The following is a 14,492-nucleotide window of genomic DNA, read 5'->3' as shown; positions in this document are numbered from 1 at the left end:
ATTAGCAGTAAACATAATGGACATGGAGATGTCAGTTAAATTAGTGATACAAAAAGTATACTATTTGTACAAATAAAACATTTTGACTTGATGATGGTTCTACAAGAGTCATTACAATTAATCCTGAGGGGACTATAAATGTAGGCTAGTTGATAAAAAAACAAAAACAATAACTAATTGTTGTTGAAACTTCCCCAACAAATCACAAAGTTAACTTCATTGTGGTACTACAACAATAGCCAGGCCATTAGAGTTTATCCTCTGTGGACCAGATCTTTTTGGCAATCCATCCAATCGTTGAGCTTTTTCAGTCTGAGGCTAAAGTCCTGATATTGCCCAAAGAAGTGTGTTAAAGTGTGGGGTTAATCAGATTCACTGAAATATGTTTTAGGTTGACTTTTTTTTTTCTGTCCAGGGATTACAGATGAAAAATAGCCTCCTGGCTAACTCTGGCACATTTACAGAAATGTTCATTAATGTGCACTGTCCCTGTTAAATAAATGAATAAATAAATAACCACCATTCCCACCATGTATCTCTAGATTATTATCATCCTTCCATGGACAACTCAAATCACCTTATGAAGCATGAAGTGATTCATGGGAATTCAGACCTGTGTGTACTCCCCCCCCCCCCGGCCTTCTTGACATATAGCCAGCAGGAAAGCATAAACGTCTGTAAAAACATTGTAATTGTGTGAATGAGGATATACAGTATGTGCCTTCCCTTTTTTGTTGGATCAGTGCATTTGCAGTTAATCTGAATTAATATTATAACCAGTATTGTATCATTTTGATCTGGACCAGCTTAGGGTAAGTCAGCATGTCCCAATTTTTAAGTAAAGCTTAAGTGTTTTGGGGCTTTTGTTGGCCAGCAAGCAGACCTGTCAATTTAGTTACTCCTGCTCCATTAAACCCTGGCATGAGTGCAGAAGCAGCGACTAATCCCACTTTACCCTCCTGACTGGGGGTCTGTCCTCTCTGCTCCACGGTACGGTAACCCTGCTCCAAACAGCCAAACCTTCAATTGATCTGCCCGGTGACTGTGACTATTAATCAAATTAAATTAATAAATTGAATCATTTAATCACATTTCAAAGGCCTGAGATTTATCTTCTCAATAAGCTTCTTAGTGACGGGTCCATTGACACAAACAAAAACAGTTTTCGTTATTAATGATTATTCCACAATTTCACAGTTATTTCTGTGTATGCGGCTTTATCTGTTCTTCTGAATTTAGGAAGGCCGGGCAAGTGTGGACTAGATATCTGATATTTCTGTTCTTAATTCAAATAAAAAATGTCACTACTTGGTTTGTAAATGTTGCAATGCCACTGCCTATCAAATCTGCTCAAAGGCTGCATAAACATGCCTGGTGAAGAAAACTCCAACTGTCACTGTCAACTTTCATTGTTTTAATTAAGCGATGAATGAATAAGAAAACAAAAAAACTCCTAAGATATTAAAACCATTTGTTTAGTGGCTTGTAAAGACAGATGGCAGCATATGTATTACATGGAAATAGGTTTACAGTTCCTTTGGTTTTAAGTCTTTGGGTTATATTTGCCGCATCTCATTCAGATTATAACTAAGTCTGATAACGTCACTATAGTATTTACAGTTTTATCGCACAGTTTGTCATTTTGGTAAAAAAATATTTGTTGTTTCTTGCCAAGAGTTGGATGAGAGGGACTATATTCTTATCTAACTCTTAGTCTTCCAAAGCAGTTTTTTATCAATATCATTTGAAGTGAACCACAATCAGGTGTGTCTTCACAATGGGTATTTATTATAATGGGTGGATTTCCACATATTATATTTTATTTTATTTCATTCCATCTTTATTTTGAACAGATAAAAAAACCAAAAAAAAAACAATTTAATTTGTATATATTCAATGATATTTATCAAAAATATATTTAACAAAAATAATAATGCGTATTAATTCCCACCCCTTACTCAACTGCTGATATTCCATAAAATAATTTCTACTGTATAAATGACTGCTATTATATTTGATATATATTAACAACAATATATATTACATTTACACATACATTTATAATTACATTTCACTTATCACTATATCTTTCCAAGAAAGTACTTTTGTACATCCTTTTAAACTGATTAATGTTTATGCTTTGTTTATGTATGTATATATCTGTTATGATTTTCACAGTTTCTGTTTCAGTTTCAGTGTAGAGCTTAATGTAATATGTCTGTCAAAAGTAGGACATTAGTCATTAGACATTAGTTGAGGAAACACCTAAAAAGAACATTTGTAGGTGTGGCAGGCAGGTGTGGTGACGTTTTTTAAAGCTGTAACAATCTTGAGAAGACATGTTCTTTATAAGCTATCCAATGATGATGATTGCAGATACACAAGCAAATCAACATCAGTCCCTGAACGTCTCAATGTTTGATCCGATGCATGACAGGGAACTGATAACAATATCACCAGAGGTCTCAGCCTTTGGCCTTTGAAGAATCTGTTTTTTCATTTATTTTAGTTTCAATTGGCTCCACATCAATCCTCACAGCAGCATATGTTCTCATAGAGCCCGATTACCATCTATTTAAACAGGAAACTGTGTCCCAATTGGCTACATTACATTTTTCTTTTCAAAGGGACAACACTTTGGACTCAGATTGAAAATGAAAGAGAAAGAGTTTGAAAAGTTTACATGGTTATGTGGATGAGATTGTTAATTCATTAATTACTCAAAAGGCTTTTGTTTTGGTCCATGAAGTTCCAGAAAAAGAGAGTTGGCAGAATATTAAAGAGGTCTATGGCCAATTTCACAGTCTGAAATGACTGAAATTAAAGAAAAAATTAAGTGAGAAGAACACAGATGTTGAATCAACAACACAAACTGATCTCACAATCAGTGCTAAAGACACTTACAAACAGATAGATACTACAATAACAATACTGCAAATACACTGTATTCCCAAGATATAAGCCAGCATAATTGCTTTGGTGTGATATTGCAGCACACAGTCTTGACTGTGACGTGAGTGTTTGTTTCACTGTAAAATGACATAGTGAATATCCAACAACCTCTGTGAGTGTGTGGGAAACAGAGCTGCCTTTCCTGTTTTGAGGGAAAACACTCCAGAGGAAAATGGCAGGAAGCCTCCAGGGCCTTTTGATTCACGCTGAAAAGTGAGTACCTGAGCTTAGACTCCTCATAATGTCAGGGACATCTGGGGATGGAAATATCAAGCCGTGGGTAGGAAAGTCCAACAAGGTCATTTAAAAAGTCCCTAACTAAATAGTACAGTTTTGGTTTCACATTTTAAACTTCTAATTAACTTCTATTACAGCTTGTGTCTGCCGTCTAGAGCATTATCCCTCATTTGCGATGCTTCTACTTAAGGCCTTATCCTGCATAAAACACATTAGTTATATTATAAATATTAATCCTTAAGTGTAATTAATTGTGTAAAATAATCCATCAAAATGTAGGGCATATTTTGAGGCATGTACGGCAATTACAGATTAAAAATGTCACTGAATCTACAAAACATCACCCTTTTTAATATTCCCTAAGAGTATTTTGACGCGCTTGTTGTTCCACTGTACATTCAGCAGCCACCTACTGCAGAGGGAAGTGTTGCGCAATCATTTTATTTTGGCATCCTGATAGAAGAGTAGCCTCATTCAATATGTAAGCATAGCAAAGAGTTGGTCAATCATTCTGTTTCACCGACTGCTATGCAAACAGTGTGTTGTTTTAACCAAAACATGAACCTGTTCCTCTCTGCAGAGTCTAATTAATGCTGTACCCAGTTAGGATATTGTGTTTAATAACTCTCTTACACTTCTGACTTACATTTAATATGTCATAGGAAAAATGTAAACTGACTGATTAAAGGGGTAACAAATGAAGAAATAGGAAATAAAATGCTGCTTTAAATGGCGATTGCATGCCAAATGTCCTGTGGCACTGCACAAGGCACTGAGAACACCCCCACCTGCTTCACACAATCGTTCCGCCTTCACAAACTTAACCCCGTAAGAGGTTTTATATGGCTTCACAATGTTAGAATCGACTGTGGTTGTTACCATGTATGCTGCCAAAGTTAAACAGGCCAACATCGAAACGACACCCTCAGCACCTCCTGATGCTCATGCTGAGCCATATGCAGAAGTGAAAGAGCTTTATGATGCCTAACTGAATTTGACTCAGATGTTTCCTAGCATTCCTGCAAAGCAGACCAGGAAGCATATGCACAGCCTGCTGCCTCTCCTCCTCTAATACTTGTCAGCTCAAATATGCTTTTGACAAATGTTATTTCATGTGTAAGGGGCTGAGAGGCAGGGTAGTGGGAGGCACCTACATTCCTAACAGGTGGCTCCACCCTCTCCCAATTAGCAGTATTGGGAGCAGGTGTGGAGACCTTTTGGTCCGGCTCCGTGTGGGATTTGATGTTCCACTATCGTTGTGCGTACAGGTCGTACTGAGAACACATCCAAACTCTGCTGAACCAGTTTCCGTGGTTTTGCTTTGGATAGCCCTGGACCGTATTCAACTTCGGCCCCCTCATTGTCTGGAGAAGAGGGGAACACAACCGCGTGAGTTCCTGCCCGGGGATAAAGTGCTTGTCCTGGTCCCCACCACTGAACACACATTTTTGGCATCGTGGCAAGGGCCCCCATGGACCGGATGGGTGGCAGAGGAGGTCGAGGAATGGGCGGCCCACCAGGCGGCAAGAAGGTTAGGAGGGACCATCGCCAGGAGCGAAGACAGCGACCCTACTAAAGATACACTTCTTGACTGTTCTTGAAGGCTTTATTGCTACCAAACTCAAACAAAAATACCTTCCAAAACACAAAGGCTAACGGACCAATAACCGACTTACCCAGCTTACCAGCTTACCCAAAACGTGTTCTTACACTGGAAGCCTCCTGCTCCTCCATGTGCCACACAAAACTGAACAACTCTGGCCGTGTCCTCAATTCAGGGGCTGCATCCTTCGGAGGACGCAGTTCACGTAGACCGGGGCTGCGTCTCACTTCGGTTATTTTTCATTTCTCGCTCTTCAGTCTCGGTATCACCGGAAGTTGATTTTTCTGCGCCATCTTGAGTAGCGTCCCAGTGGCCTTATTTGTGCCAGAGGACTGAGGATCGAGGAGCGATAACAGAAGGAGCGATAATCGAGGAACCACCAGACCATCCTCCGGTGAAAATCTCAGACACTCGCCACGCCCCCTTACTGTGTATCGCTCACTGATTGGACGATGCAGCGCATGCTGATCTGATGCTTCTTGACATGAGAGCAATTTCCCAGCGGAGTGAAGAAAACACATGAAACTCACGGGAGTCACAACTCAGTTTACAGTGTTTTGGTTTCAATTAATGTATATTTAGTTACAAATATGTGATATATCTGAACAACAAAGTGGTCAAAAATCTTTTTATTCATTTATTGGAAAAATGTTCATGATCGCTTTTTTTGTTTTACATTTTCATTTATTGTCATTTCCATTCAGTCAGTCATTAAGTGCTATTAAAATGTTAATTTTTTCTACATATCCACACAAACAAAGTGTGCAGTCCAATGAATGTTAATCTAACTGGGTTTTGATAATATATCTCTTTTTCTTCTCTCAATTATATTATTTATATTGTGCACTCTAATCAATATTAATCAAACTATTGTTCGTTTATACATTTTAAGAATGGCGTTTATCTTTTTTGAGAACGAGTTCTTATTTTATTTATTTGGGTCTACAACAGATGTTACAAATGTTTATGTCGGTAAATGTGTACTAACAGAGGCGGGGGATGTGACATATTTCAAAATGGCTATTTTGAAATTCCATGAGGAATGTCTGTGCCAAGATTCGGGTAGCTCGGAGAAACTATATGTGACTACCGCACAATAGGGGGCGCTATTGAGCCGTATTTGTAAAAACAATACGATTTTTTTTAACAGTCTGGAAAAGGTCGTGGGCTGTCACGTGTGATCCAAGTGTAAAGGCCGTAACTCATTTCAACACAAAGTTATGTGTCCGTAAGTGTTTTTAACCCTTCGATTTCAAGAAAAAACTGTGTAGGACACGCCCACATTCATCATTGGTTGCGACACTTTAAATCTCAGTTTATACTCATCCTGCCAGTATATCTATTACAAAATATATATATGTCGTCCATCCGTTCTTGAGGTATACATTTGTTGTGTTTTTGGCGCCCCCTATTGTCCAAAATGAACATGCTTTTTTGTGCCTATTCCCCAACACAGATTGAACCTATCCACCGAAATCTGTGATATTTGGATAAATTGCGGATGAATTATGAGCATTTATGTCTAAGACACACCCTTTCTTCACTAATACGTTTCAATTGATGTCGGCCACATTTTTCCACACATCGTCCTCATTTCCTACGGTCATGTGTCTGACCCTCCACTGATGCTGTACACTAAGTTTGGTGATGAAAATCAGATAATTGAAAGTAAGTTAAGTTAATATTTCACTGTTTTTAACAATATGCTAATTAAAAAAATAATCGTAGGCGGAGTTTAGGGATACCAGAGGATAATATGTAGAGCAGCTCCACCCGGATAAGTGTGCAACATTTCAGGTCCATCAGAGTTACGCTGCGACTATGTACATTTTTCGAAAACTGGTGGCACTAGCGAGCATGTTGGACATTTTGAACCCATCGACTCCGGAATGTCGAATGTTTCACCCGCCCCGTCGGCTTTGCCAAATATCGCTACATGAATGACGTCGTAAAGCCCTCAAAAACAGGTTTGACCGGCACCACGAGACAGGAAAGAATGATAATTCTATGCAGAACAATAGGTCTTCGCACACTTCGTGCTCAGGCCCTAATTAAGTACAATGGACCAAGTTTAGCTATACAGATTAATTTCCACCACTCATGGACCACACCCACCTTTTCTTTTGAAAAACTGGGTGACATACTGTCGCCCTTTAGTCCCTCTCTCTTGTCTTTCTCTCCTTTCTTTTCTTTTTTGAAAGCCTGACATTGGATATGGGCTGACTCTGTTAGTCGTTGAGACATCGTTAACGTAAGTACTAGCATCCCTCCTCACAAGCTTTCACTCTCTGCTGCTTGAAAGAGTGGTGCCGCACAGCGTCTGGAGGCAGGACCAAACCATTACATCTAAATAGAGGGTGGTGTACAGAGGCTTTGGATAATTAACTTTTGGAAGAAAAAAAGTGAAATGAATCGTAAGTTTAGTGAGTACATCATCAATATAACGTTATATTAATGTTGATTATTGATGATTGATGAAAGGTTACTTACATTTTTTTCTTAATGTTCTAAAAATGTTTGGGGCCCCTGTCAGTCACGGGCCCTTAGAATCGTCCTAACTTTTCACCCCCTTACGGCGTCCCCCAGATTGGATTAAAACGATAGGGGGTGTGAGTCATGTTCTGTTCAGGCGAGAAGAAACTCTTTTTATATCAATTACCATTGGCGATGATTTATGGATTAAATAATTGTGTTTATCATTGTACAATGATGGATGAACTGTGTTCGTTCTCTTTTGCGTCATAGAACAAGATGAGCAGCAGCACACGCCACAAAAGTTAAGAATTAACAATGGGAAATTGGTATCTGTTTCTTTTTGGTTGATTGATAGAGGGTTGAAAGAAGGCAGGTGGTTTACTGCCATATCATTAGCCTTTGTTTGTACTTTTTTTTAATGGACGGTCCTTCCCTTGAAGTGAATCTGCCTCCATGACTGCACAGCAGCACTCGTGTCCACTGGCAGCAGCCCATCGGGGGGGGGGGGGGGGGGGGGGGGGGGGGGGGGTTGGGGGGGGGGGGGGGGGCTCTAAAGTGGATGGACTCCATTAGTGGCACAATCACAATCACTTTCTCTTTAACATACTTCCAGGGTGACCTTCAGCCCTCCAATGACCAAGCCAAGGTCAGGGGTCAGGATTCAGGCTAGGTACACATTAGCATGCAGGTGGAGGCAACACAAAGCAAATGTTCAGGGGTGTTTCAGCAACAGCATGAGCGATAAATTGTTTTTCAACATATCAATTTTATCATGGTTTAAAATGGACCACTGGACACAGAGCTTTGGTTATGCAATGACACACTTCAGTGATATAAATATCTCGAGGCATTCTGTCTATGTCTTTCTCCAGTCCAGTATGTTCGGTACATCTGAGCTGTTGCTGAAGTATCTTGTGCCCTCTCTCAAACTTTCACCTAGTTTTGGGAGGATTTCTAGGAAAGCAGAACAGCGTGCCACACTGTAACTTTGCAGTTTATAGGCATACATGCTAGCTTGTCTACATTCTTTTTTGTCTTTAAAAAGAAGTCTGACATGTGGCATGTGTACATATTATTGCAGCGTGTTCAAAGTCCGGACAGAGAGAGAAACCCTATCTGCAGCTGAGCCCCTATAGCGTCTATAAGAGCATGCAGGCAGTCATCCCCACTCTGTGCTTTCTCCTGGCTAATTGAGTGCACTATTTGCTGTGCGTAATAATACCTGGTTTTAGGTATTACCATATTTTCAAATGCAAATATTCTAGATGTGTGCAGGCATATTTGCTGCCTCTGAGACATTTAAAAAAGTCAAGTTAAATGTGCTTAAGGATTCTTGGCTTCCCAACCGTTGTGCCTGACAGAATTCAAGAGGTTCAAGGCCCTAATGTTGTCTTGATGAAAAACATTTTCTATCTGGCTGGTTGAAATACAACAGCCCTGATTCCGATAAACCATCAGTCCTGATTCCCATAACCTGAATGTATACCATACGTTTAAATTGCACAGAAGATATCGGAAAGCAGCTAAATCTGTGCAGTTAACAAGTCTCTGAGGAAAAGTCAGCATTTCCTGTGAGGGGGGCCACACATGTACATGAACATTCCTCTGCCATGTGATGTGGGAGCATGACGCAGGGGGGTACAACCCTATAGGCAACTTAGTCACGTGGAAAAAACATCATTCATACAGACTTTTGTGTTTTTAATTACAAATAAATATATATTTTCTTTAAATGTACACAGTATAGAATTGCTTCTGCAAACCTTTTACCAGAAAGGTGATATATATCGTGTGAGAAGTCATCCCTAAGTTTTAAAAGCATCACATTCTTCTGGATTTTGTATATGTCTTTTTAAAAAAATGCAAGTATTCGTCTTAGAGCATCCAAAATCTTAAAACAGAGGTTGCAGGACTTTAATTCCATATAAAAACATGTGATGAGGAGTGTCTTTTATGTAGCTCAGCCAAGAAAATACTTTTGGTCTGGAGGTCTGATCCCTTCGCAGTTATGGAAAATGTTCAGAAGAGCAGCCTCAATAGAGAAGAGGTGCTCGTCTTCTACCTCGGGACAGTAGAGCCTCATAAACTCTGCCAGACGGAACAGGTATTCAATATTGTGGCCCGTGTTTCCTCTGCAGATGGCAATCCGGGCGGCGATCGCCTCTTCTGAGGCCAGGCCGAGGTACATGGGGTTGTCAGGAGTAGCAATGTAGACGAGGGCCAACAGAGCACCGTGACCCTTCTCCTTAGGGATGAACTCCACCATCTCTGTTTTGTAACCCCCCACCACAACCTCTCTCTTTTCCAGATACTGAAGGGAATCTTCCATTTGGGAGTCAGCCACCTCATAGGCCACTCCCCATGTGCAAGCCTGCAGGGAAAACAAGTGGAGGAGGAATATGAATGGCACACACACATAAAAGGAAACCATAAAGAGTTTGATGTTGAATTAGACAACATTTATGTACGGAAAGTAATTTCAGCTTTATATCAATGTTTCATTACATAACTTTATTGAATAAATCACTGTAGTAGAAGTATGTACTTTGTATAAACTGATGTGAATGATATAAGGATACAATATCTTAAGGAAAGGTTAGAGAAATGGTTACCCAGTTTTATAAAAGCATAGACACTTACCTCATGGTCCTTCACTAATGTGGCCACTCTGCCTGGCTGTGGAAAACAACAGTAAATGCTCAGCATAACAATAATGTAATACCTTAAAGTAATGCAAAAAGAACCCCCCAAATATGGAATGAATAAATACATAAATAATTAAATAAATACATATATATATATATAACTATGAAATAAATTCTGAAATAAATAAACGAGGCAATAAATATGTATACATGTACATTTAAATACACATTTAAAATTGTATTTCATAATGACACATTTATTTATTTCAAGAGACTGTCACGATTTTTATGTTATGTCACGTTTTTAGTTTTGTATGTCTAGGTTTGGGTTTATTTTGCTGTTCTGTTCTCCCTGTTTCTTGTCTGGTCCTTCTCCCTGGCTGAAGTCGAATAGTCCATTTAGCTTAGGAACCTTCCTAAAGGAGTGAAATGACCCGGAAGTCCCTCAGTGGCAGCCATGATAAGTGCCGTTCGAATTCTCTAGAATGATGAGAATGATAGGAAAGGAGGTTTCAAACTTCCTTTATAAACTCCTTTAGCTTAGGAACCACTGGACCTCCCTAACCGACAGGAGAAGCGAAAATGCTGCCCCACAATGCCTTGCAGCCGCAGCATTTGCCGTCACTCAACAGTCGGCCGTTCACGGAAACAACCGATTATGACCGAGAAATGATATCATGAAAGTTACGGTGCTTATTAAGCATTTTAAAACATAGGTGGTAAGTTGCCAAAGTGCTTTGTTTTGAACGTTCATCAGTATTATAATCAAAAAGAGAAATATGAACGTTAGTTTTCACTGAAATTATCAAATAAAGTCAACATTTCACAGAGTTTACTGAGCTGTGTGGAGTTTGTTCAACTTTTAAAAGATGTTTGAATGGTGATATACACAGTGATAGATGTTAAGGACTAACGTTTATAATAAATACATTTGTATTGATTTTAAGATCTTTTCATACGTATTGGGATCATTTGTATAAATGTGGACCGGAGGGAGAGGGTGACGAGCATAAGTTTCACTTTCCCTTTTTATTTCAATTCCAACTTTGGTCCTGAAGAATATGTTTCTCTGTTGTCCACATTCATAAAGCAAAGCAGCAGCATCAGAGCACGGTGCAGAGTCTCTAGATGAGTTTACAGTAGTCCCTCGTTCTTATTGAACATCCATGTTGTAGTCCGTTGTATAGAAAACTGTGGTTTCCATGGTTTCCCCACAGCAGCAGACACACACAATGACGTCCGCTGGCGCATCATAAACACGTCGGATAGTGAAAGTGCATTCGGATTCTCTAAAGTACCGCAGTCTCTTCTCCTAAGTCCTTTTGAATTCTCCTGTCCACTATCCCTTAACCCCGTGACGTTTCACTCAGAGGTCAAGGAATAGACGATAGGGTTAGAACTTAGGAGCTGATCTTTGGACTATTCGACTGCAGCCCCTGTGTTTTCCTCCCTGTTTTAGGCTGCGGCCCCACGAGGACGAATTCGGTCGTTTGCGTTACTGTTTAGTGTCATATAGACCGTTCGGCCCCACGAGGACGACCGAATATGGCACTAAACGACTGAGGAAACGACAACGGGTCCCAAGGTGGATAGAAAGGCATACGCAGCTCTCTGGGGGGTCAAACGGCTCCGTGTGTGCGCCCTATACGGACATTTTCAGATCACTGATAGTGATTGCGCAATAGCCCCGCCTCTCCCCACCTCTTCTGCTCACCTCCGTTTACCCCGCGCCAGTGCTGAAGTGTTTCGCCACCAACAACAACAACAATGGCGGATCGCAGAGTTGCTATCGTGCTCCGGACGCTATTGACCATGCTACAGTTGTTTGTGCAACATCTACAGCAATAATGATGAGGCAATAGCCCCGCCTCTCCCCACCTCTGCTGCTCACCCCCGCGTCAAAGTAAACTGCACCCTGAATTCAGATTATTTATCTTTCTCTCGCGAGTGAAGTCTAATCTGACAGGACGGAGACACGCAGCTCTGCTCCCCTGCAGCTCCTCCCGCTGCAGCAAAACACACACTTCAAGTCAGATCATCACCCTTAGCTATTTTAATTACCTCTCAAACTCCCTAAACTAGTTATAACAATGTTTATTTTTACTGTCGGCCGGGTCACTCATTACTGGATGAGCTGCTGCATGAGACAGACACTGACGCTGTCTGAAGAGAGGGAGGAAAAAGAGAGGCTCCGTGTATTTTATCATTATATTATATAGAGTCGTTATTCATTTGTTTTAAAGCTCAATAAATAACAAAGAAGACCTTTGACCGGCACTTTTATAATTGTGTCCGGAAGATTTCAACTTTAATACACGTTGACTGGCGAAAAACTCTGCCCGGTTCCCTCGGCCCCCACCGCGGAGAATAAACAGAAGGGCAACCATGACAACCATGCTTCTTCGCTGCTTTTGTGGAGGAAGTTACAGCGCCACGTACAGGCTCGGCATATGTACTGCAGCTTCTCCAGTGGTTGGAGCTAAACGGAGCGGTCTCGTGTGGGCAGACACTATCCAGATAATATTGCATGTGGACGGAAGCCGTTTGCGATTGCGTTTGCGTTAATCCTATGCGTTTAGCCGTTTTCGTCCTCGTGGGGCCGCAGCCTTAGTTTCCCTTGTGTGTCTCCTGTGCTCATCAGCACCAGCCCCGCCCCTGATTGTTTTCAACTGTGTCTTGTTGTTGTGTGTTTAAATTCCCCAGTGTTCATTGTCAGTTCGTCTTGTCCTCATGCCATAGTCAGGTCTATGCTCTCTTTGTGCTCAAGAAAAGTTTTGTTCCTCACTACGTGAGCGATTTTCCTTTTGTTCTCATTTTTTGTTATCTCCTGAGATTAGATAGTGACCTCCCGGGTCGTGCAATTGGGTTCTCTGAGTGTCTGAGTTCATAACAGAGACTTTTATTTCATAATGACACATTTATTTATTTCAGGGGACTTTTATTTCATAATGACACATTTCCATTTCTTATATGCAAATGAACGGGGCGTGGTTAGCTCACATATCCTGACCAAAGCAACAGCACCACAACACTGACTCATAAGCTCTTGTTTCACAGTCCAGTACTTTTAAGTGGTTTGCAATCTGCCAATAAACCAAACCGGTTCCGGGCTACAGCCTGATTTAGCTCTGGTTCTTAGCTGACCCCAGTTGGCTGCCCGGCAAGAACCAAGAACCACGCTCACGTCGGAAGGGGGCTAGATTAACCTGAGCCATAATAACAGTTTATGGCGAGTACGGAAAATGAAAGTTGTAACAAGCAGTAGCGCTGAGCAAAGTGACTAGAATGCAACCACACACTTGTAAAAAAAATAACACACTGTATAAAGTCAGGCAACACTAACCAGGCTTCATGTGATTCTGTTTATTTGTACCTTACTTTGACCATCCGTTGGCTGTTATTGATCATTGTGGAGAGCAGGCAGAAGTGGTGTTTTGTATTATAGCAGCTATCAGATGGAATCAATACATGGGCTGCATGTCATGTCCGACTATCATAAACAAGTAGAATCATAATGAAAAGGTAAAATGTGCCTGTGGAAAACGGCTTATGCCACAATAGGATAGCAACAAGTAGTCAAGATAGTCAGTTTAGCTTCGGTTGCTGTTGCATAACTGCGGTCAAATACATAAATGTGTCATAATGAAATAAAAGTCTCTTGAAATAAATAAATGTGTCATTATGAAATAAAAGTCCCATGAAATAAATAAATGTGTATTTAAATGTACATGTATACATATTTATTGCCTCATTTATTTATTTAAGAATTTATTTTATAGGCATATTTATATATATATATGTTATATATATATATATATTTAATTATTTAATTTTGGCTTAAATGGCATTCCATACCCCAAAACATGAATAAACAACTCAAATCAGAACACATTAAAGCAATATGAAAGCGAATGCTTCCAATATCAAATGCATGTGTACAAATCTCACCTTTTCCTTGTCCCCTCGATAAAAATCATCTCCATGCCAGAAGCGTCTCTTGTAACCTTGAATGAAGCCAACTTCACGACTCTTGTACACAAAATCAGGTTTCCACACTAAGGAGCCATATCCAAATATCCACAGGTTGCTCTTTCCTTTAGTAATGTCTTGAGATGTCATTGTTATCTTTCGGCTGTCCATAAAAAGTGCGAGCTAGTATGTCAAATTGCTGCTCTGCGATGTTTCCTCTCTTGAGTGGATTACTATCAAAACACGTCAAAAATTGCGTAACAATTGTATGTTTCTCTTTCTCTTTTTCCAGTGTATTGTAAAAATAAGTGCATTTCACATACCGTGAACGTCATAACAAATCATACATCATCGGAGAGGCGGGCTTAGAGAACGGATAAGCCAATCAGTGTGATTTTAATTCGAACAAAACAACCCAGTGTGTTAAAACATATCTCATCCAGTAGTTACGGTAATATTAGGAACACTCCCAAGTTTCTGTTTGAACTGACGATTAAGGTCTGGTAACACTTTTGTAGAGATTATTTTCTTTTGACTCTCTTTTTACATGCACGTGTAATATGACATATTTAGATAAAACCTTTTTACATCATGCTCAAAGGCCTACAAGC

The 14,492-nt window shown here is 40.2% G+C and overlaps 1 protein-coding gene across 1 annotated transcript; it reads right to left on the bottom strand.

Annotated features, from left to right (window-relative positions):
- Nucleotides 1-8,953: 8,953 nt before the first annotated feature.
- On the bottom strand, nucleotides 8,954-14,222 carry LOC117467364 (glutathione-specific gamma-glutamylcyclotransferase 1-like). Its single transcript, XM_034110936.2, has 3 exons — nucleotides 13,861-14,222; nucleotides 9,908-9,943; nucleotides 8,954-9,638 (listed from the first exon to the last, which is right to left on the bottom strand). Exons 1-3 carry the CDS (start codon nucleotides 14,050-14,052, stop codon nucleotides 9,228-9,230), a joined length of 639 nt encoding a protein of 212 aa, XP_033966827.1. The 5' UTR covers nucleotides 14,053-14,222; the 3' UTR covers nucleotides 8,954-9,227.
- Between the last annotated feature and the right edge of the window lie 270 nt (nucleotides 14,223-14,492).

Source organism: Pseudochaenichthys georgianus, chromosome 22, assembly GCF_902827115.2.
Source record: "Pseudochaenichthys georgianus chromosome 22, fPseGeo1.2, whole genome shotgun sequence".
In the NCBI taxonomy this organism is placed as follows: domain Eukaryota; kingdom Metazoa; phylum Chordata; class Actinopteri; order Perciformes; family Channichthyidae; genus Pseudochaenichthys; species Pseudochaenichthys georgianus.
Note: the sequence above shows the minus strand (reverse complement) of the source record. Positions and strands in the feature narration are given on the sequence as shown.

Bases quoted from the DNA above. Each gene is read 5' to 3' on its own strand.
- LOC117467364 (XM_034110936.2), bottom strand. From the start codon at position 14,052: ATGGACAGCCGAAAGATAACAATGACATCTCAAGACATTACTAAAGGA. The intron at 9,944-13,860 runs GTGAGATTTGTA...TGTTTTCCACAG, and splicing joins ATCGAGGGGACAAGGAAAAG to CCAGGCAGAGTGGCCACATT. The intron at 9,639-9,907 runs GTAAGTGTCTAT...TTTTCCCTGCAG, and splicing joins CATTAGTGAAGGACCATGAG to GCTTGCACATGGGGAGTGGC.